The 24,866-nt window shown below is 43.4% G+C and overlaps 1 protein-coding gene across 2 annotated transcripts in view; it reads right to left on the bottom strand.

Moving 5' to 3' along the window:
- Positions 1 to 1,826: 1,826 nt before the first annotated feature.
- LOC147417523 (uncharacterized) overlaps positions 1,827 to 24,866 on the bottom strand; it is a 57,439-nt gene continuing 34,399 nt past the window's right edge. For both annotated transcript variants that reach the window (XM_086507222.1, XM_086507223.1), the window contains one exon: positions 1,827 to 2,380. In XM_086507222.1, coding sequence (XP_086363348.1) covers positions 2,320 to 2,380 — 61 coding nt within the window. In that variant the 3' untranslated portion in view covers positions 1,827 to 2,319. The remainder of the gene's footprint in view (positions 2,381 to 24,866) is intronic.

Raw genomic sequence — 24,866 nt, 5'->3', positions numbered from 1 at the left:
CCCCCTCCTTGCTTGGGTCTATCCCTCCTTGTAGCTCATGCTTGAAGCTCATTGGTTCATGTCAAGCCTAGCCAATCACAAGCCTAAGTCATTTCAAGCAATAGAGATAGCCTTTGGACAAGTGTCCTCCTTTCCCCTTTTGGAGAGACGGCTTAAATAATTCTTAAACAATTAAATGCTTAAACAACTAATTAAACAAACTAAATTCTCATTGGACCCCTTTAAAAGCCAATAGGCTTTAAGCACCTTATGAGCACAACATGGGGAGGAGCTTGATATGTGTCCTTATTGCCTCTTTAGACTTGGTCTAGGTTGACAACTTGCTAATGATGTTTACCAACTTTGACAATTATTTTATAGTTATCTAAGTTGATTAGTTAATTTTCATCTTTAATTTACATCTAAAATTATTCAATGAAGCCCCTCAAGCACCTTAGTCGTAAATCATCATAAGCACCTCAAGCACTGCTTAGCTTGATTAAGGTCTAAAATATCTTAAGATCCTAGGTCTATGGACTTCTAGCGCTAACCTTTGGAGGTCTTTAATGCAGCCAACCCTAAGGTATTTTAAACTCCATATTTTGGTCATTGCTCTTTGATAGACATCTCCCTTTTGGTCCCATTGCCTTCTCTCCCTTTGGTCCCGTGCTGAGATAGACTTAAAAGCACATGTCTATATTCTAATCTTGTTCCCGTTTATTTTCCCACATTAAATGATCAGTTCAATATGAGAAAATCATTTGGGTTAGTTAGATATTAGATTTTATGACAAGAGGAACATAGGGAGAGAGTGGTTGGGGATGAAGAAGAGGGTGAAGAGGCAATTGACATCACCAAGAGGCTTCAGCAAGATGACACAAGGTGGATATTAAAGCACTGCACTGGAGCAAACAAGGAGATTTCATCCAGAAGAATGAGCAATCCACTTGTAAATGTGACTCCTGAAGAACATAACTGAAGAGGGAACTCCAGGGATACATTGCAGAGGCTCTGAAAAATTGCGCCCGAAGTAAAAATCGTCTAAAGGCTCCTCAGAGAGCGAGGAGAGAGAAGAGTAGCTTTCCGACAGCCAAACAAGCCACAACCAGCAAGTCACAATTCACAATGGATTCCAATTCTATAGGACTACCTTGCTCCATCACATCCTATCTACGTGAAGAGGATGCAAATGATTTTGAGGCAATCCCATGGTTTATATCGGCTATGTTTTTACAGCGGATAGGTTATATCATTTTGACTTCTAATACTAGACTACTCAGTTTTACCACACCGCCAAGGGCAGGCAAAGCTTTTGGTAAATTTGAGTAGGCTTCTTGCATCCAATTTAACTTTTACACCATCTTCATGATTGATTCTCCTATCCTTGATTTATCTTGTGGTTGTTTGGACATTTTTCCCTATGATTTTAGTGTTAATTCTCAAGCACTTTTCCTATATTTCGTGTGTATTGACCTATGGCCCAATTTTATGTAACGCTAAGGGTATGTGTGTGTGTGTGTGTGTGTGTGTGAGAGAGAGAGAGAGAGAGAGAGAGAGAGAGAGAGAGGACATGACCAAATTGGCCCACGAGACATTCAAATGTGTGAAATGCTAAATGAAGCATGGACAGAACTTAAGATCAACTGACTGTAATTGTGAAACGAGTATGTACATTTGAATGCAATAGCATCAAACGCTTCACCACCAAAAACATTGATACTTCTATGACATCCCTACTGATTTCTTCAGTAGTGTACAGCACCGCATAAGCATACATTCAATAACGAGGTCAAGCATGCTGGGTTTCTTCAAAGATTAAGGACAGATTCAGAACATTGGAATAAAGATGGACCGAATTAAAAGTATGATTGGTCACATTCGAGTGAAAGCTTCACAACGCAAAATCTCTGTCTGCTACTATGACCTGAACACATACCTATATGAATATAACATGAACTCCTTGTGTCACAAAGCATACGACTTTTTGGAAAGAGTCGTTTTAAGCACCACCAAATAGCTTTCGAAAATCAGCCACATCAAAAACCAATTGGGCATGTTGTAGAGTTCTCTGTTTCCATGTGTAGAATTTTTACAGCATAAAATGCATGCATGCTTCACGAATCAGCTAAGAACTTCAACCACATGAGCTAAAAATCTAGTTGTTAGATTCAAAGAAACTCGAGATACCACCACATATAGTCACAAGATGCATTAAAATGCAACAAACCTAGCTTCAAAACTGCATGCCCACGCTATCCATGCTAACGCTTTCAAGCTTTACCTCTTGCATTAGTCATTTTGATCCCCAAAGTACCATCACGTTGGAAGTAAAAATACACTTCAGTCCTTTTTTACTCCACTACAGCAGTAAAAATGAGGAAGCTTCACACGCCCACAGCTCCTGTAATTCAAATATTCAGCTTTAGATTTTCTGAACCAAAAGTTAAGGTAATATGTTAGGATCTCAGCCCTCATGTGCTAGAAAATGAAATCCCTAGTCTACACGCAAATATACCCACAAAAAGCAAAAACTGCTTGGTTAACGAAGTGATACAAATCTGTAGATCCTAGCCATGACACCAAAATTATTTTGGCTGTTATGTATCTTGCGCTTCTGAGCTAAATTTGTTTGAACTTTAACTGATGACATGGCAGCATGCTCATTACGTGGCAATACTGATGGCGTGGCAGCTTTGTGCACCCACACACATCCATGGCATGCTTTTCCTGCTTTTAATAGTTGCTATTGTTACTGCACATACTTTAGCGAGAGTTGCTATATTCGCTAATCCCAGGAGCTATAAAAGAGAGCCATGCACTCGGTCTGCAACTCACAGAGTTGAAGTTCATCCTCTCCTGTGCTGCAGAAAGCTGTTGTAATCAGGCACATTGTGCACCTTGGGGGCAAAACTCTCTAGAAAGGATGTTCGCCCCTCTCTGTGCAAGCGATTGTGTCTGTCTCTGAGGCTGTTTCTAGTTTCATACTCTCAAAGGGTTTGTGATTTCACAGTACTTCACCGCCTACAAGGTTACACCGGTTTCAGTGGTAACACACCTCAGTCCTTTGCTCCTCTGTCAAGCAAATCAAACCGGCAACTGCATTAGACTCGCGCCATGGAAGACACTCCAGATTCAAGTCAGCATGATCAAGAGAATGCGAAAACATGGAATCGCAAATTGCCAGAACTTGGTCACAGGACAATGCCCAAAAGGGATAGGAAGAGGCGAAACCGAGCATGACAATTGAAGAGTCACGAGTGTGATGATGTGGCATGGCCATAAAGTGGCCACTAGACACAAGAGACGGGACAAGAGCCAGCATAACTAAAAACTGACGCACATCATGACGTGGCATTGCTCAGCGCAAAGCTTATCTAGAATAGGCAGTGGCTGTAATAACCTTGGTACCTTTTGCTTGTCAAACTTCACCTTTTAGCAAATTATGCATGCTCGCAAAGGCATCCACATCTCTCCCCAATAAAAGAATGTCTCAACCGCTTTCACCATAACCTTATGTCACAATGGCCTAGTGACACGCTTAGTCTGCCATGCATCATCATAAAACCGTCCCTGAGGAGATAGTGCTCATGGCGTTAGCCCATCTTGCAACTATTTAAAGATCCTTGCAAAATCTTCATCAGTAGCATATCGTTCCTTCATGTCCACAAGCACATGATGATAAGGAATTGACACAGCTGAAATTTGTGGCTTTCTTGATAACGCATCAACCACAACATTCTTCTTGCCTTCCACATGCACAATCTAAACGTGGAACATAGAGGGAATGTTTGCCCATCGCATATGCTTTTCAGATAACTTTGACTGTGTCAAGAAGTATCACAAGGCCTGATGATATGTTTGGACAACAAAATCAACACCTAGCAGGTAGTGTTTCCAACATGAAAGTGCATGAATCACGGCCAGTAGCTCTTTCCCATACATTTGCAGTCTTTTCTCGGCCTTGCAAGATTCTGCTTTCATAGGCTACTACCCGACCATCTTGCATTAACACTACCCCAATACTATTGCCACACGCATCACACTCGACCACAAATGACTTCTTGAGATCTGGAAAACAAATTACTTGATCCGAAGTCATCTTTTCCTTTAAGAGATTAAAAGCTGAAATCTCTTTTTTGTGTCCACTAGAAAGTGACCTCTTTCTTTTGCAAAGCATGTAAGGGTGAAGCAACCTCAACAAAATTCCGGATAAACCTTTTATAGTAAAAGCATAATCCCAAGAAGCTACGGACATCGTGCACAGTCTTCAAATCTGGCCATGTCTTGATTGCTTCAACCTTGGCATGATCCATTCGAACACCATCCTTTGACACTATGTGGCCAAGAAAATGGATCTCTTCCAAGAAGAATTTACTTTTCTTAAAATTGACGAGCACCCTGTGACTGCGTAGCTCTTTGAACACAATGGTCAAGTGATGCCTATGGCCCTATGCTTCTTTTCATTCTTTGAATAGACTATTATGTCATCAAAGAATGTGCCAACAATCTTTTGATGTGGGTGGAAGATCATGAGCATTAGTAAGACCAAATGGCATCACTAAAAACTCATACAGACCAAATGTCGTTCTAAACGCAGTCATGTGTACATCCTCTGGCCTGATACGAATCCGATGGTATCCACTCTTAAGGTCTATCCTGCTGAAAATTATAGCAACCACTAAACGGTCAAGAATATCATCAATCCTTGGAATAGTTAACCTGTTCTTGATGTTATTCTTATTCTACGCAGGTTAATCAATACACATGCGCCAAGAGCTATTCTTCTTTTGCACTAGAAGCACTGGGAGCAAAAGGGTGAAGAACAAAGTTGAATCAACCCTTTTTCTAGCAGCTCCTCTACTTGGCTCATAATCTCTTTTTGTTGGGCCCCACTAATCCTATAGGAAGGTCTATTTGGTGGGGTACAACCTGGAACCAAATCTATTGCATGATCCTCGGGCCTCTCTGGTGGCAACTGAGACGGTAATGAATCAGAAAGCAATCACTAAACTCTCGCAAAAATGTTGACCTTTCTTTATCTAGCACAAATAAATTTGACTAACAATTATCTGAAACATCACATGCAAAAATCAAGTACGCAGAAAGATGATTCTCAATTACAGAGGTGATAACCGAAGCTGATACAATAGGTACAGACTCCCCTTTAAGCTTTACATGTAGGATGTGGATTTTGCCCCTATGTTGCAGAGTGACCTTTTTGTTGAAGACATTCAACAGACCATGTACGCGGAATATCCATGGGATTCCCAACAACGCATCGCACACTTCCACCTCGATCAAAGAAAATAAGTGTCGTTAGATCCCTAACTTTGCTCCACGCTCTGCATAACTCACTGGCATCCGAGTTCAGCCTATCACCCACTATATCTGGCACTAAACCTATCATGGGTTTGGGCTTCTTCTGTCACAAATTGCTGACATGTCAAGCCACTGAAGAACATAGCCAACTTGCAAATCCCAGCCGACGGGCCTAAACCCTACGAAGAAGTAGCAGAAGAAGTTTTACCAACTTACAAAGTCTTGCCGTGTGGCCTATATTTTAAGAAGAGTTCCCACCAACTTATGGGACCCTGTCTGATGGGGCACAAGTGGCCTACAAACACAAATTTCTTGCGCAATTTGTTGATGACATGGCAACTATACGGATGGCCTGCACTTCGCGTTGGCATGCTGACGTGGCACTGTACGGAATTCGGCAAAACGCGTTGACTACTAAATGTGTTGGTAACTGATTTCCACGTTTCACGCTGCTCTCAGCTTTTGGGAAGTCCATATGCTTTTAAACTTGAAGCTTTTCATGTAACTGCTTCTCATAGGCCAAGGGCCTTTAAATATGAGCCAAGGGCTCATTCTTTGTGACACACTTCTGGGTGAAGGTGGAGTACCGGCATGGTACTGAGTTCAAGCAATATAAAGACATACCGAAAGTGGCGCCAAGGTTTAGGGCTAGTGCTCTCTTGGGGTGAAGCTCCGCCACTCCCTATCTCATGTTTGTGCATCTCTTTCAGTTCAGTTGTCATTTGAAGTGCTTAAAGTTGTTTAGTCTGTTCTTTTTCTGTTGGCATGTGGTGCCAGTCCCCGTGACATCTTCCCTTTCTTATCCTCTTTGTCCTCTTTCTTTCTCTGTGGACAATCTGCAGCAAAATGACCTCAAATAAAGCATTTGTTCTCAGCCATCAAAGCCTTCTTCTCTTCGAACGACCTACACACAAAAGGCTTCCTGTTTTGTTTCTTTGCCTGTCCAGTAGACATCTCAATTGAGTCCTTAGCTTTCTCTACCTATTCTACCCCCTCGGACGCTTCAAGAGTCGCCTTAGTAAAGGCCTTCTTTGCTGAATTTTTCTTCTCTTGAAACCCTTTCACATTGCCCCGAAATCCATTGTGCTCTCCCTTCAACAAGGCATGACTAATGTTGGCAACTTCCATAAGCCGAGTAAGGGTAGCCACTATGTTCTTTGTACAATAGTTTCTAAGCCCTTTAAGCAACCCACAACAATACTTCTCAATCTGCTATGTCAGACTTCAGCGGCACACACATATAGAATGATCTAACAAAAAAAAAATTCTAAATGAATTATTGGAATTTTAAGTGAGAGGGTTTTTCTCACTGGAGACATCCGAGTACAGAGTATTCCTAGTGCATCATTCAAAATAATGACGGGAGCAGTGTGAACGGTAATATCTGTAAGTCCACCAGGAACGGGTACTTCTGATGCGTCATATCGGATGGGTGACAGGGAGCATCGGAAAGAAGTAACCGACCATCCGGGAACGGACATCTCTGATGCATCATAGGATGGGTGACACAGAGCATCGTGAAAGAGATTGTACCGCAAGTTCGGTAGGAAAGGACTAGGTGATGGGTATTCCTGATGCGTCACAAGATGGGTGACCGTTGACGGGTGCATCGGAAAGGGGATATCCATAGTCCAGAGGAAATTCCGAACTGTGTTGGAATTGTGCACAAGGAAAAGCAAGCACTTGAATGAAGATGGGTTCAAAGGAAACTTTGAGGAAAAACAGATGCTTTCTAAGGAAGCGGAATTGCTTTTCGGGAAAGCAAATGCTTTCCCGCGAGGAAGTCTATGTCTGCATTGCAACTGTGCAAATGATTGCATCCAGGGACGCCAAGGAAGTGTTGTAAAAGCATTGTTTTTAACTTATAAGGTTTTACTGAGTTTTTGGACAGATTCAGATCATTTTTAAAGGTGACCAGCCGCCCACTTAATAAGTGGGCAGCCTATAATTAAACAAAGCAGTATAATCCAACCAACAATTTTTCTCTCTCTTTTTCTGGCAGAGCAAAGCAAAAAAATAAAATAAAAAATAATTAAAAAAAAAAAAACATAAAACGGCCGCGATCTCTACGCGAGCAGCCAATGCTCTGCTATCTTTGTCGTGGCCAGGGAGCTATAAAAGCATCACACACCCTCTCCCAAAGGGAAGATCAGTTTTTGCAAGAAGATGATGCTGCTACAGATTTCATCCGCAAAGAAAACGTTGCCGGTGATGCCCATGGCTGCCCCAAGTGTACTAGATGTCGCCAAGACCGAGTGCACGAGTTCTCTCGCGAAGAAGTGCCTACGGAGCGTGCTTCCATCGCGACAAGTTGCTGTTTTTCTTTGTTTTCATCCCATAAACTTCGTAGATGGGGCTGATTTACGAGAAGGAACCCGAGAACACCTCTTTTGTGTGTAGGATTGGAAAAGAGGATTTTCTATGTAGAGTTTCAAGGTAACGATTTTCTTGTTATGAACTCTGAGTATTTGTTTGCAGCTCTTAGTGAGGGAGTAGGAGCAGAGGAAGACATGAGCCTCTGCAGGAGAAAAGCGCTCTGAGGAATTAGAGCCAGTTCAGCCCAAGGGTTTCGTACCCGAGTTTGGGAAGTAGATCCACATGGATTTTTTTGAAGCCTCTGTGACTGAAATATATTCAGCCTCTGTAGTGCTCAACGCAACAATCTTTTGCAATCTTGAACACCAAGAAATAGCTCCACCAGCCAATGTAAAGACATAACCATTGGTAGATTTCCGAGTGTCAAGATCACCTGCCATGTCCAAATCACAGAATCCCCGCACAAACAATGTACCCTTTCCATAACATATGCATGTGTCCTGTATACCTTTCAAGTACCTGAAAATGCTCTTCACTACCTCCCAATGTGGTTTGCCAGGGTTAGACATAAACCTACTAACAACTCCCTCTGCATAAGCAATATCCGGTCGTGTAGCAACCATGGCATATATCAAAGACCCACAAGCTGATGCATAAGGAATACCTTTCATAGCATGGGCAACTGCAGCATCTTTTGGGCAATCATGCTTGCTAAGCTTTATGTGTGGAGGTAACGGCACACTAAGAGACTTAGCATCAGCCATGTTAAATCTCTCAAGCACTTTCTTGATGTACTTGTCTTGAGAAAGGAATAAAAGATGCTTCTTTCTATCCCTTGTAATGCGCATACCCAAAATATGTTCAGCTGCACCCAAATCTTTTTTAGAGAAAGTTGAATTTAACTCCTTTTTCAAAGCATTCAAAGATTCCTTATGCTTGCTTGCAATCAGAATATCATCCACATATAGGATTAGCACAATAAGACTACCGTCACGAGCCTTTTTAGTGTAAAGGCAGTGATCTGTATGACTACGTTTACCTAGGGTTGAGCATAAAAGTATCAAACTTTTTGTACCATTGCCTATGGGCTTCAAAGATTCCTTATGCTTGCCTGCAATCAAAATATCATCCAGATTAGCACAATAAGACTACCATCAAGAGCCTTTTTAGTGTAAAGACAGTGATCTGCATGATTGCGTTTGAACCCATGGTTGAGCATAAAAGTATCAAACTTTTTGTACCATTGCCTAGGGGCTTGTTTCAACCCATACAAGCTGCGTTTCAGTTTGCATACCAAATGCTCTTTCCCTGGAATGACAAAGCCCTCAGGCTGCAGCATGTATAGCTCCTCATCCAAGTCACCATGTAAGAAAGCACTAATTACATCCATTTGATCCAGCTCCAAAAGTAAGAGAGCACATAAAGCAAACAAAACTCGGAGCGTAGTCATCTTCACCACAAGTGAAAAGATCTCTTGGAAGTCTATGCCTTCCTTCTGTGGATAACCCTTAGCAACCAAACGTGCTTTGTACTTGGGTTTGTCATCAACACATTTGACCTTATAAACCCACTTGTTAGGAATAACCTTCCTATCTTTGGGCAAAGGCACAAGCTCCCATGTATTGTTTGCATACAGTGACTGCATCTCAGATTTTATATCAAGCTCCCACTTACTTTTGTCTTCACAAGACTGGGCCTCTTTGCATGTAAGAGGCTCCCCTTCATCTGTCAACAAAATGCAATCCATAGATGGTTGAAACCTCTGTGATTGAATGGCTTTGTCATCAAGCGCATTCCGGATAAAATGATACTTCACTTCTATGTGCTTTGTCTTGGCATGAAAGACCGGATTCCGTGCAAGCATAATAGCACTGTGGCTATCGCAATGTAGCACAGGAACCTCTTCAACAATACCAAGTTCTCCCACCAAACGTTTCAGCCATACAGCTTCCTTACATGCTTCCGTGGCAGCCACATATTTAGCCTCAGTGGTGGACAAAGCAACACACTTTTGCAGTCTAGAAATCCAAGAAACCGCACCTCCTGTGAAAGTAAACACATATCCAGAAGTAGACTTCCTACAATCTGGATTTCCAGCAAAATCTGCATCTGTAAAACCAACCACAGATGTCTTGTGCTCCCCCAAAATATGCACAAATCCTTTGTGCCCTTCACATATCTCAGAATACATTTCACTGCTTCCCAATGTTTCTTGTCGGGATTACTCATGTTTCTACTTATCACTCCCACTGCAAATGCAATGTCTAGTTGTGTGGCAACCATAGCATACATTAAACTGCCAACGGCTGATGCATAAGGAATCTTGGCCATTTCAACCCGCTTATCATCAGATGTACGGCTGTCATCTGCGCTAAGTTTTACGGCAATGGTGTCCTAATTGCTTTCCCACCCTCGATATTGAAACGTTGCAAGATCCTGGATACATATTCCTGTTGAGATAAATAAAGAAGCTCTTTACTTCTATCTTGCATGATACGCATACCAAGAATGTGACTTGCATCACCAAGATCCTTCATTTCAAAGCGTTTATGTAAGCTTTGCTTCAACATATTCAACTCATTGACATTTCGGCCAGCAAGAAGCATACCATCAACATACAACACCAACAATAAAAGACTCCCATCTTTAGCCTTTTTAGTGTATAAGCAGTGATCTGCATGACATCTCTTGAATCCTTGAGACCTCATAAATGCATCAAACTTATGATACCACTCACGTAATGCCTTTTTCAATCCATACAAGCTTTTGTTAAGCTCACATAACATCTCCTCTTTTCTAGCAACTACAAAACCCTCGAGTTGTTGCATATAAATGGTTACATGCAAATCACCATGTAAGAACGTTGTTTTTACATCCATTTGCATGAGTTCCATGTCTTCACAAGCAACCAAAGCAAGGACAAGTCGATACGTAGTCAATTTCACAACCGGGGAGAAGATTTCATCAAAGTCAATTCCTTTCTTCTGCTTGTACCCTTTAGCAACCAAACGTGCTTTGTACTTCGGAGAAGCATTAGAAGTGACTTTCATCCTGTATACCCATTTACATGGCAACACCTTTGCAATTTTTGTCCAAGGAATCCATCTCAGATACCATGGCTCCATGCCATTTCTTGCTATCTTCGCGTTGCATAGTTTCAAGTTTGTTGAGATCTTCTCCCCGCACATGCACATAACCTTCGCAACCAAACACTCTAAAGTGCAAATAAGAAGGTGGCTTGCCGGACCACACATACTCGGGCGCTTTTCCATCCAAAGCCCTATTTGGTGAGCGATTAATAAGGTGAACAGTTGTTCGCACAGCTTCTACCCAAAAACCATCGGGTAATGCAGCATGTGACAACATACTCTTTCTCTTGAATAGTGCGATTCAAGCGCTCTACAATACCTTTTTGGAAAGGATTATGAGGAGCAGTCAACTCTCTCTTAATTCCCTTGGAGTCACAAAATGCATTAAAAGTGTTTGATGTGTACTCGCCAACATTGTCAAAGCATAAGCATTTAAGTGTCTTGCCGGTCTGATTTTCAGCATATACAAGAAACTTTTTAAACAATGTCAAAACATCACTTTTCAAACGGATTGCATACACCCACACTTTACGTGATGCATCATTAATAAAAGTGACAAAATACTTTCTACCACCTAAAGATAGCTCTGGCATTTCACATACATCGGAATGTACCAAAACTAAAGCTGATGACTTCAAAGACATAGACTTGTTGTGCGGTGTTTGAGCATGTTTCCCATAAACACAATGTTCACAATGAGAAAAATCTGAAAACATCAAACACGGCACATAACCAAAACGAGACAGAGTTTGCATTCCTTTCATACTCATGTGTCCTAACCGGTCATGCCACAAGGAAACACTTGGCTGCTCGGTTATGGTCACCATGATTACATGAACTAGATACTACAAAAGATATAAGGTGACAGATTTAGACCCTTTTGCCACAATCCTTGACCCCTTACATATCGTCCATTTGCGATCACCAAAACTTGTGTGATAGCCCGCTTCATCTAGTTGACCCGTGCTAATCAAACTCTTCCTCATTTGCCGTATATGTCGTACATTATGTAACATAAACATCGAACCATCAGAAAAGGACAATTGCACACTGCCAATCCCATCAATGTTAAATGCATAGTTGTCACCAAGGTAGACAACGCCAAGTTTTCCACCTCTATACTCAAAGAATCACTCTTTGTGAGGTGTTACATGAAATGAAGCACCGGAATCAAGTATCCAAGTATCCATGTCAACATCGGAATCAGCAACCAAGAAGTGCGCATCTAAAGAATCTCACTTGCGTCATTGTTATAGCTGACTACATTGATTTCCTCTATCTTCACGCTACTATCTTTATTCTTGTTGCTTTCATCAATGTTCTTGTTCTTCTCTTTCTTCCATTCATGGCATTCTCCATTATAGTCTCCCTTCTTGCCACACTGATGGCACTCTACATCCTTTTTGGAACGAGATTTACTGCGTGCCTTTCTATTTTCAGATTTTCCCCTTTGTTGGGGCCTACCTCTTGCATTCAAAGCATTGGAAGAACTATTCGCAACGATATTCTTCCTGTTCATCTCTTCCGTAAGAAGGGAACTCTCCACATCGGCATATGCAAGTGTGGCATTCGAGTTGCTCAAAGCTATCCTAAAAGTGTCCCAGCTTTCAAGCAATGTGCATAGCAAAAACGTAGCTTTGAATTCATCATCGATGTTGAATTTCAAATTTGTCAGCTGGCTGAAAATTGCATTGAACTCACTCAAATGCACCGACATTAAAGTGCCTTCCTTCATACGATCAAAATTCAGCAAAACCCCCAAATGCGAATGAGATCAAACTCGCTTAATTTGCTGGAATTAATTCCAGAATTTCAGAAATTTCAACAAAAGCCCAAATTTTTGAGGTCGAATTGGCACCGAAACCATTCGAATTGAGTGAGAGCTTGTGTAGAAACCTGAATTTGCTGATTTTCCACTGTCCGTAGACCTTTAATTCACTGCTGTCCGCTCGATTTACGGGCTGAATTTCCTGTTTTCAACCCTGTTTTCAGCTCTGCAGCTATCAAAATGTCCCTCTTTTTGCGTTCACACTTCTGTGATCACTACGTATGCGTAGAAGTGCACAATTCCTGCTTTTCTTGCTATGAAGCCAAGCTCTAAGACCAATTGTGAGGTCCTACTTGTTAGGTGCAGCGGAATGAATGTTTGAACTTTGCTCAAGATGAGTGCTCAGAACTGTGCTCAAGGTTCCTTTTGTTCTTATGGAAGGGAGACCCTTCCGTTCTTAATGAGAGAGTGCAATGGACACACACAAAGTGAAGGGACACTGTGCGTGGAAGTGTATGAGACTGAGAGATAGAGAGAGAAGAGAATACGACACTAGAGACGTTGTAAAACCCTCCTCCGAAGGCCCCACTCTCTACGGCGAGAGCGGTCTACTTATGATTGCACAAATCTCTACAATGCTTGGACTTGCTGACGATGTCGACGACGATGAGGACGACGACGAGACGGGCTGAAGTCTGAAACTGCTAATGGCTGAAATCTGCAAATCTTTATCTGCTGAATTCTGACTCTATGTCGGTGATGACGACGATGCAACAACGACGCACTGAAAACGCAGATGCTGAAATCTGCGTTTTCCGGGTTGAAACTGTAAACCTTGCGGAAATTGACCGTGCGGCAAGGATCTGCTGCGGGAAGGTGAGATCTGCGAGGTTCGGGGGTTCTACTGCGGGTACTGACTGCTGAAAACTGAAAACGCCGAGTCTAGGGCTGATTCGTCGCGAACATCTGCAAAAACACTGAGGTTGATCTGCAAACCAAAAATGCTAGGGCTGAATTCTGTGCTTCTGCAAAACGCTAGGCTTCTGCTGTGTCTTGTTGTCGCCGGGTTGGTCTGCAATGCAAAACGCTGGGGCTGATCTGCAATGTAGAAAAACGCTGGCTCTCCTTGGCTGAAAACGCTAAGTCTCCTGCCCGGGGGGGGTCTTGCTGAGAAGTTGCCTGTTGAGCAAGGTGCTCCTGCTGCCTCTTCTGCCAATTAGTGCTAGTTTAGGTTTGCTTATATACAAACTTACTCAATTTGCCCTACCTACTTTCCAACAAAAGTCACTTAAAAATAATAAGTGAAAAATGTCAAAAATAGGTAAAATAGGCTAAATGCACTGGAAAATTCCCCTGATGGATTCTGATGGGAATGCTTATGATCATGATGTGTGCAACTAGAGGATATGCATCTACACTAAGTGTCTGGGCATGCACGGTCTGCCAACAGACTCACAAAACCAGATCACTTCTAAATCTAGACTGACTGGATTGACTGAACCCCGATCATGCTGTAGCTTGTCCATGAACACATAGGGTTGGATGTGTCACGTGACACTACTGTGATCTTCTCGCGAGAGAAAGAGGAAAGAGAGAGAGAGTGCGATGGTTGTACCTAACCGTGCAAAGGAGAGGGGGCAGAGGGAACGCAAGAGGAGAAGAGGTAGCGCTAGCAGAGGGAGAGAGTATGCGGGGTGAGAGAGAGAGAGAGAGAGAGGGGGGGAGAGAGAGAGGACTCATTGAGATTTTAGAAGCCCACAATTCTATTGATTTTGGGGCTGTCTTTAGCTTATACACATTGAGATGACTTTTGACTTTTTAATTTAAGTCCACGTTCACACGGTCGGACACTCGAAATAGGCCAAAGTGCCTTTATTCCCTACATAATCAAGTTGCAGACATGATCAATTTTCAGTTTGGCAAAATCATTATGGTCAATAACAGTGCCATGATGTGGGACTTAAGAGAAAGAGCTTTGGATGCAGAAGCACTGCAACAATACATTTCCTTCTCCGGAGTTTCTACAAATACCCTGGGTTTTATTTTAAATGGGAGGGAATGTCACAATTGTGACTTGTTATTACATTATACACTCTTCTTGATTCATTACAGATGCAGATGCGAAGTGTGACTAACCCAAGAGGACCGTTGTTCTCGAATGGTCACAACCCTTCCCTCTAAAGTCATGCCTCTTCACCAACAGCCACACTTCTTCGACGACTAGTCATGTCCCTTCAACCAATGGTTGTGGCTCTTCATCAAATGGATGTGTCGCCTAAAGGATGTGTCTCTTTGTGAAGGGCCATACCTTTTCATATAAAGTTGTTCGTCTCCTATATAAGGAGCCTATTGTACTCAGTTTTCAAGCATTCAATCAAATGAATCAAACACAGAGTCTTCTAAGTCTTATCTCTGAGTCAAGTTTAAGTTTCTTAAGTGTTAATCATGAGTTTTAGTACTTAATTAAGGATTAGTTCCTAGAATCCTTACAGGGTTAGGATTAAAAATCATAAGACTCCCAACAATACCCCGTTCCATGGGACCTAAAGATAAATCAGAGGTGCACATAAACACCAAATTGCGTGGGTCTGATGATGTGGCCTACTACACATATTTCCGCAATTTGCATTGACATGTGGCAACAGTGTACACATATTCCTATGGCGCATGCTTTTAGACCCAATAGCTTTTAGAATTTATGGCTTTTCATGTAACTGCTTTTGGATGGGCCTAGGGTCTTTAAATATGTGTTGTGGGCTTCTTCTATGGCATTCTAACTGCGGGAGGTGTAGAGCAGAGCCGCAAGCGTTGTACCTTGTTGAAGCAATATACAGAAATATGGCATTCTAACCGCGGGAGGTGTAGAGCAGAGCCACAAGCGTTGTACCTTGTTGAAGCAATATATAGAAATACCAAAAGAAGCGCCACAGTTTGGGGCCAATGCACTCTGGGGGTGGAGCTACGCCACTTCGTGTCTCGGCTCTCACTTTCAATTCAGTTGTTTTGAAGTGCTTAAAAGTCTGTTCAATCTATTCTTTTCAATTGGCGTGTGGTGCTCGTTACATACTATGGTTCTTACCATTTTGTTGCTTCTATTGGTTTTGAGGATCCAGCAAGGTACTTGACTTGTTCTCCTTCGGCTTACCTTTGTTGTGTTCATTTCTTGCTTAAGAGCAATTCTGACGGAGCCATTGTAGTCCTTAGGGTCTAAGACTTTTAGATTGTATTTTATGTACTCCTCCAGACCAAAGAGGAAAGCCTCCTTGACATCCTCATCTGACTTAGACAATTGAATACCAATCTGCAAAAGACAGTACACAATCCATTTTGCTTGAGGCCTCCACAATCCTTTTTCAATCGATCAAGGTACCGTGGTGGGCATAAAACGAGCCTTGAGCTCGTCTTGAAAGTCAGCCCAACTGTAAGACTGTAGTACGCCATCCACGGCATACTCAAGATACTCGGCCAACTGTGCCTCCTGCCAAGCTTGATACCAATTAATAGCATCACCTGATAGATACAAGACCGCAATCAAAACTTTACTATTATTGTTTTTCTTGTTAGTAGCAACATAAGTGTTAAATTCATGCAACAAAGAATAAATCATGAAAGCGTCCATGTTATCATCATACTTACTGAAAGTCAACTTTTCAGTGAGTGGATTGTTGGAGTCATCGTCTCTACCTGATCTATGTGATGACTCTCTAGTCTCCTTGAGTGGATTGCTCTTTGAGGAGAGCACTTGTAGGACCAAGTCTTGCATCCGTTGGTCTTGCAGCGCCTCACGACGCACACTCTAGCTCCATAGCTGCCCTAATTCTTCAGCCGCTATAACTTGAGCTTTGCAGTTTCTTTCCATGGCCGCCCAATGAGCCTCCTTTTCCTTTTTGGCTTCAGCTCGCTAAGCTTCCTTTTTTATTTCGACTTTGGCTTGTTGAGCTTCCCTTTCCCTTTTGGGTTGCCGCTCGATGGGCCTCTTGTTGTACATCATCTCCATCATGGACTTTACCAAAGCCTCCATAGAATTTGCTACAATGCGTAGTGTAGATGGGATCGGGAGAGGATCCAGAAATGGTCCTCTGGGTGTAGAGACTTCTTCTCCAATTCCAATCTCGTCACCATCACGCAAAGCATCCATTCTGCTTCAGGTGATGTCCATGCACTCAGTAGTTGGGGTATTTGGGTTCTTCAATACTTGGGATTCTTGGTACTTGAGGTACTTGGATACTTGGGGGTCTTGGTACGTGGTACTGCTTGCAATCTACGATTAAGAAGGCTTTTCTCTTACCCAAGCTCAACCACTTCCTGCAGCACCCTCGGCGGTCTTGCGCTCACACCAAGGTTACTTATCCCACCTCATGTCGATTGGCTTGCCGCAATGTGCAAGGTCCGTTCTCAATGAGTGGAAAAGAGCAACCAGGGGAGGTTGGACAAGCCCTTACCTGCAACTTCAAAAACACAGATTAGAGAGACCGCCCAAGTGGTCTTGGGTCGCGTGCAATCTCAAACAAGCAAAACATTTATGTGGTTGTTTTATGGCTTGATGGCCCTTAAGACATAGCGATGAAGACGAGAGTGCGCGCGATAGACTTAGGTTGGGAGTGCTAATAAGCCGATGACGTGGCATGTGTACGGATTTCCACGTTTTCAGTTGCTTCACGCTTTTGGGACCAGATGCTTTTAGAACTTGAAGCTTTTCATGCAAACTGCTTTAAGCGGCCAAGGGCCTTTAAATATGACCCATGGGCTCTCACTCTAGCAGTCTACCCGCACGAGAGGCAGAACAGAGTCATGGGGGTTGTACTTTGTTGAAGCAATATAAAGAAATACAGAAAGGGCCACCAAGGTTTGGAGCCAGTGCTCTTTCGGGGTGGAACTCCGCTATTCCCCATCTCGTGTGTCGTGTATCTCTTTCAATTCAGTTGTTATTTGAAGTGCTTAAAGTTGTTCACTCTGCTCTTTTTCGATGGCACGTGGTGCCCGTCCCATTACAGTGCATGCTCAAGGTTCCATAAAAGAGTTCATGTTACTTCATGAGAGATGTGCAAAGACTATCGAGAAAAGAGAGAATGATATTGTGAGTCAAGTTTTTGTGAGTGATATGTATATATATATATATATATATATATATATATATATATATATATATATATATATATATATATATATATATATATAGAGAGAGAGAGAGAGAGAGAGGACTAACACCAGATGGTGTTGCTAATTGGACTATTTTCTTATTTTTAATGATTAAATCTCTTTTTTAGGATATTTTATTATGTGCACTAAGAACTGTTAAAAGATTGTAGCTACAAGAACTGCCATCAGGAACGGACAACTCTGATGTGTCATTTGATGGGTGACGGTAAACATCACGAAGGAGTTTCCATCAGTTCGGTGGAAAGGGCCGGGTTACGAGTGCCCCTGATGCGTCACATGGTGGGTGACTGGTGCATCAGTAAGGGGGCATCCCGTAGGCTAAGGAGGAAATCCGAACTGAGTAAGAAAATACGCGTAAGAACGCAAGCACAAGAATAAAGATGGGTTCAATGAAGCTTTTTACGTAAAGCAAGAACAGTCGCAGGAGGACAGATGTTTTCCCGCGAGGAGTCTGTGTCTGCATTGCATCTGTGTCGTGTCCTACACCCGAGGACGCCTGGAATGTGTCCGTGTAGCATTATTTTCATTGACTAAGTGAGTTTTTAAAGTTTGAACAGGTTCACACTTTATTTTATAAAGGGGCCAGTCACTTAAAAAGTGACCGGCCCCTTTATTAATAAAATAAAGCAAGCAAGGCTCTTATAGAAAAAGCCAGCGCTAAAACCAACGTAGGGGGGCTGAATTGCGATCTCTCTCTCCTCTCTCTAGAAAACGCGATTTTCTCTCTCCTCTCTCTAGGAGCGCCAAGCTCTGCTTTTGGACCCCTATTCCTGCCGGGTGTCAGACCCTATAAAAGGGTAACCAGCGTTTCAGTTTGAGAGAGCCGGAAGCAACAGAAAAGCACTAGCGCTAGGATTCTGGAGCAGAGACTGGCGACGGAACTGCAAGTGTTCGCGTGACAACTGAGTACGGAGGTCGATTCTCCCAGCAAGGAGCGACAGGTATAAGGTGTTGATACGCATTGAGAATTGTTGCTCTGTGTGGTTTGTTTTGCAGCAATCTCCTGTCTCACGAGAAGGCCCTTCACGGGAAGTACGACTTTACGCCTAAGTCCCTTTACGGGAAAGTACGGCTTCGCGCCTAAGTCCCTTACGGGAAGGAACGGCCTTGCGCCCAAGCCCTTTACGGGAAAGCACGACCTTCGGGTCTAAGGTTACAGAACGGAGGGGTTTCCTCAAGTTCTCATGCTTGTATAAGAATTCTCCCTGAATAAAAGAATACTCTTAACGGGGGGGGGGGGACAGCCCATCTTCTGGTCCCCAATACTGTGTCGTTTGCAAAGTATTATAATTTTCAGATTTTCTAAGTGCTCGTGTACGCTCCCGTTTTGTGACAGTGGTATCAGAGCTCGGACTCCTCTCTTTCTCTGCAAAGAAGGACGATTCCGGGAAGAACGGGAAGAACCATGTCGAGCCAAGGGAGAAGCGTTGAAGAGGAGCTTCAACAAGTGCAAGCTCAGCTTGCGGAGTTGCAACAAATCTTACTGTTGCCAGACGTCCAAAAGCTCTTGGGCGGAACGAAGAAAACGAATGGACCTAATGCAGCCAAGCATCCAGACAACACTGTTGGTGTGAGACCACAGGAGGCAAGAGAAGAAGAACGTGCCGAGGTGCACAAAGGATCTTCGGATCGGAATGAACGGCCTACTTCAAAGAAAGGCCAGGAAAAAGCGCTCTCTTTGCTAGACGAGAGCAAGGACATCTCTTCTCATCTCCATCTTATTCTCCTGATTATACTTCTACTTCTCGATCATCTCGTTAGAAGAAGGAAGCAGCTACTACTGCCACTACCCTACACCAACCTAAAGATAAGCCTCGATTCAAGAAGCATGGTCGCAAGTCTCAACATCGCATGCGAGTCTTCAAATCGGGCGACAAGGACATCAAGTTCGAAACCTACAACGGACGGAGAGACATCTCTAAAGCACTGTCCTTCATCAGACAATTTGAAGTTGCCTTTACCAATGGGCACTTCACAGAAAAATCCAAATTACGCCATGTGGGGATGCACCTCAAGGAAACGGCAAGTAATTGGTGGTTAGCCAAGATTCTGGAAGGTTCTCAGGCCAGAACTTGGGAGAGCTTCAAATCTGAATTTTATGAACAATTTCTTCCAACTGACTTCGAGCAGGACATACGGAAGGAATGGGACTGGCTTGCCAAGAAGGAACATGAAAGAGTAACAACTTATGTGGACAAGTATTGGTCGGTTCTTCTGAAGGTCACTCCCTTCATGAAGATTGCCGACGAGGAAAAGAAAAGAAAGTTCGAAGCAGGTCTCCAACCTCAGCTTCGAAAGAGTATGAAGGTGTATCCGCATGATACTCTTCAAAGGATGATGGAGTCAGCAATCATTGCTGAGGATTTGCACTCAACTGGGACGCCCAAAAAGATGGAGCATAGCACTTACCATGCAAGACAAAGAGGGGTCTACGATGACCAAGGGGTCCAAGGACGAAAACGTCCTCCATCTAGAGACGACGATCATTCCAAGAAGCCAGAGGGCACTGGCAAGCGAACTAAGTATCTTTCTCCTACTCAACTTCAAACTTTCAGAGAGGAAGGAAGATGCTTCTACTCTGGCGAGAAAGGACATATGAAACCGGATTGCCCGCTAAAGCAGCAACGGCAAGAACAAGCCTCTACGAGGCAAGAGAAAGCAAGGAAGGAACCCGCACCACCAAGCTCGAACTCAATTCCAGATGTACAAGGAAACACAGAAACGGAGAAAGGGAAGCGTCAACTTCTGAAGGGCTGGGGGTCTTTGAACAACCAACGAGTATTGATTCTTTATGATCCAGGATCCACGGATAACTTCATCTCCCTGGATACTGCAGAACGTTTGTGCCTTACACCGGCTCAGCTTGGCACACCGGTTACATCCGGATCGGCATTCGAGGGGTTGACAACCAATGCAACTCCCGTGCAAGGACAGCTCAATCTTCGGATTGGCGAGTACAAGGACCGCGAATCATTTTTGATGGCACCCATCGAGGGATGTGATATCATCTTGGGTATGCCATGGCACTTCCACATGACACCTATTCCCGATTATGTGGAAAAGACCCTCACTTTTGATCATGGGGGTAAGAAAATAAAGATTCAAGCTGATGCAGGAGATTGGCAGTTCCCAATTGTAAGCCATATCTCCATCAAGAAAGAAATGAAGAAGTGTGTTTTTGCTTACTTGATTTCTAGTCTGGAAATTAAGCATCTTCAATTTATTGAAAAGTACAAGGATTGTTTCACGGAAACACTTCCTGATGAACTCCCTCCGGTACGCCCGGAAGACCACCACATAGATCACATACCGGGTAGCTCGCCTCCCAATCAACCCCTTATCGGGTGAGTCTTGCTCAGCAAGAGGAAATTTTGAAGCAAGTCAACGAGCTTCTAGAGAAAGGGTTAGTACGGCCAAGTGCTTCACCCTACTGCTCTCCAGTGCTACTGGTGCAGAAGAAAGATGGCACGTTTCGAATGTGCATAGACTACAGGTCTTTAAACAAGATCACGATCAAGAATCGCTTTCCGATCCCTCGGATTGATGATATACTTGATAAGTTGCAGGGTGCAAGTGTCTTTAGTCCCATAGACTTAAAGAGTGGGTATCATCAGATACGGATCGCCCCTGAGGATGTCCATAAGACTGCTTTCCGCACAACCTTTGGACTATATGAATTTTTGGTAATGCCTTTCGGCTTCACCAATGCTCCTGCGACGTTCAATCGCATGATGGACCGCATTTTCAGCCCGTATCGAGCTTTTACGGGAGTATTCTTTGACGACATACTCATCTTCTCTAAGTCAGAAGAGGAACATTGGAAGCACTTGGACTTAGTGTTTCAAGAATTGCGAAAGCATGAGTTGCATGTGAATGCAAAGAAGAGCGAGTTCTTTCTCTCTGAGATACACTATCTCGGCCATATAGTCTCTCACAATCAAGTGAGTATGGATCCTTCCAAGATCCGAGTGGTAGAAGATTGGCCTATTCCCACTACGGTACATGATGTATGTAGCTTTCTGGGATTATGTTCATATTATCGAAGGTTTGTCCGAGGGTTTGCTCATGTAGCCGAACCACTTCATGATTTGACAAAGAAGAAGATTCCTTTTAGATGGGGATCGAGACAACAAGGAGCTTTTGATCAGCTCACGTACTTGCTAAGCCATGGACCTATTTTGATAGTGCCTGACTTAAGGAAACCATTTGAGGTTCACTACGATACTTCAGGCGATTGCATCGGGGCAGTGTTAAACCAAGAAGGCCATGCAATGACTTACGAAAGCAGACGGCTTAAGGATGCAGAGTTGCATGTATCAATCTACGAAAAGGAACTCTCGGCTGTGATTCACGCCTTATCCAACTGGAAGCACTATCTTCTAGGAGCGGATTTTGTGATCAAGACTGATCACCAGAGTTTGCGCTATTTTCTTACGCAAAGGAAACTATCTGAGAAGCAAATGAGATGGGCAAACTTTTTGTCTATGTTTCACTTCCAGATCCTTCACACGGCTGGGAGTAAGAATGTAGTCGCAGACGCATTGTCTATAGGCGGCCAAGGGTGAACGCTATCACTTCAGTGTATCACCAAGAATTAGAAGCACTACCGGAATTGTATCCGAATGATCCAGACTTCTCCACCATTTGGGGAAAGCTACATCGTGGAGAGAATGAGTTTCCCTATTCCATTCGAGACGGTTATCTCTACCACCATCAGGCCATATGTGTGGCGGAACCATTAAGAAAGAAGATCATGGATGAAGCACACGCTTCGCCTTATGCGGGTCATCGGGGTATTCTCCCTACAACCTTAGCAATGGAAAGATATTTCTTTTGGCCTAGCCTTAAAGCAGACATTGATAAGTATGTCAGGGAATGCTTGGTTTGCCAAAAAGTGAAGTATGATCGGCATAAGACGCCTGGGTTGCTACAACCTTTGCCTGTGCCTAATGAACCTTGGGAAAGTAGTGCCATGGACTTTATCATGGACCTCCCTAGAACTCAGACTAGAAATGACGCGTTCTGGACCATTGTGGACAGGTTTAGCAAGCAAGCACACTTTATACCAGTCAAGAAAACGATCAAAGCAGATCATATGGCTAGGGTCTTTCTAGCACAGATCTTTAAGCATCATGGAATGCCTAAGCCTATTGTGAGCGACCGAGATCCTCGCATGACAAGAAATTTTTGGCGTGCCTTGATGGATAATCATGGTACAAAGCTGAATTTTTCATCTGCCTACCATCCTCAAACCGACGGGCAAAGTGAGATAGCCAATTCCACAGTATTGGATATGTTAAAAGCTTATGTGTCAGACCGGCAATCTGACTGGGAGAAATATTTGCCTCTTGTCGAGTATGCGTATAACAATACCATACACTCATCGACGGGGAAAGCACCTTTTGAGATTCTCTATGGTAAGCCTTTGCTTCCACCGATCCTTTTAACTAAGGATAAGATCTTTGCAGCAGATGAATTTGTCCGGGATTTGGACAACGCCTACGGGCAAGTTAGGAGAGCTATCCTACGCTCTCAGGAAAAGCATAAGAAAGCTGCAGACAAGCACAGAAGGAATCTAGACTTAACAGTCGGACAGTTAGTCTTACTCAAGTTTTACCACTTTCCCCTTATGAGATCTACCCGTTATTAAGGGCCGTTCAAGATCATTGAGCGAGTGAATGATGTCACTTTCCGATTAGAGCTACCGCCTAATTGGAAGATCCATAATGCTTTCCATGTCAGTTTACTCCGGCCGTATGTAGGACCGCCCTTGAGCCAACCTAGTGCTGAGGAACCTCCTGAGGTTGAGGAAACAGAAGAAATACTCCAACCGGAGCAGATAGTAAGTCATCGGGAGCGGTCTCTCAAATCCGGAAAGATAACACGGAAGTATTTGGTTAAGTTTAAGAACTATTCGAATCTAGATGCTCAGTGGATGACGCAGGAGGAATTAGCAGCTTATCCCCAGATACTAGAGGTATATGTCCAAGCACTACAGTTGAGGTCAACTGTTTAGAAGCCAGAGGGATGTTGCTAATTGGACTATTTTCTTATTTTTAATGATTAAATCTCTTTTTGAGGATATTTTATTATGTGCACTAAGAACTGTTAAAAGATTGTAGCTACAGGAACTGCCATCAGGAACGGACAACTCTGATGTGTCATTTGATGGGTGACGGTAAACATCGCGAAGGAGTTTCCGTATGTTCGGTGGAAAGGACCGGGTTACAAGTGCCCCTGATGCGTCACATGATGGGTGACGGGTGCATCAGTAAGGGGGCATCCCGTAGGCTAAGGAGGAAATCCGAACTGAGTAAGAAAATACGCGTAAGAACGCAAGCACAAGAATAAAGATGGGTTCAATGAAGCTTTTTACGAAAAGCAAGAACAGTCGCAGGAGGACAGATGTTTTCCCGCGAGGAGTCTGTGTCTGCATTGCATCTGTGTCGTGTCCTGCACCCGGGGACGCCTGGAATGTGTCCGTGAAGCATTATTTTCATTGACTAAGTGAGTTTTTAAAGTTTGAACAGGTTCACACTTTATTTTATAAAGTGACCGGTCACTTAAATCACTTTTAAGTGATCGGCCCCTTTATTAATAAAATAAAGCAAGCAAGGCTCTTATAGAAAAAGCCAACGCTAAAACCAACGTAGGGAGGCTGAATTGCGATCTCTCTCTCTCCTCTCTCTAGAAAACGCGATTTTCTCTCTCCTCTCTCTAGAAAACGCGTTTTTCTCTCTCCTCTCTCTAGGAGCGCCAAGCTCTGCTTTTGGATCCCTATTCCTGCCGGGTGTCAGACCCTATAAAAGGGTAACCAGCGTTTCAGTTTGAGAGAGCCGGAAGCAGCAGAAAAGCACTAGCGCTAGGATTCTGGAGCAGAGACTGGCGACGGAACTGCAAGTGTTCGCGTGACGACTGAGTACGGAGGTCGATTCTCCAAGCAAGGAGCGACATGTATAAGGTGTTGATACGCATTGAGAATTGTTGCTCTGTGTGGTTTGTTTTGCAGCAATCTCCCGTCTCACGGGAAGGCCCTTCACGGGAAGTACGGCTTTACGCCTAAGTCCCTTTACGGGAAAGTACGACTTCGCGTCTAAGTCCCTTACGGGAAGGAACGGCCTTGCGTCCAAGCCCTTTACGGGAAAGCACGACCTTCGGGTCTAAGGTTACAAAACGGAGGGGTTTCCTCGGGTTCTCGTGCTTGTATAAGAATTCTCCCTGAATAAAAGAATACT

Source organism: Adiantum capillus-veneris, chromosome 30, assembly GCF_014529385.1.
Source record: "Adiantum capillus-veneris isolate H3 chromosome 30, ASM1452938v2, whole genome shotgun sequence".
Classification (NCBI taxonomy): Eukaryota; Viridiplantae; Streptophyta; class Polypodiopsida; order Polypodiales; family Pteridaceae; genus Adiantum; species Adiantum capillus-veneris.
Note: the sequence above shows the minus strand (reverse complement) of the source record. Positions and strands in the feature narration are given on the sequence as shown.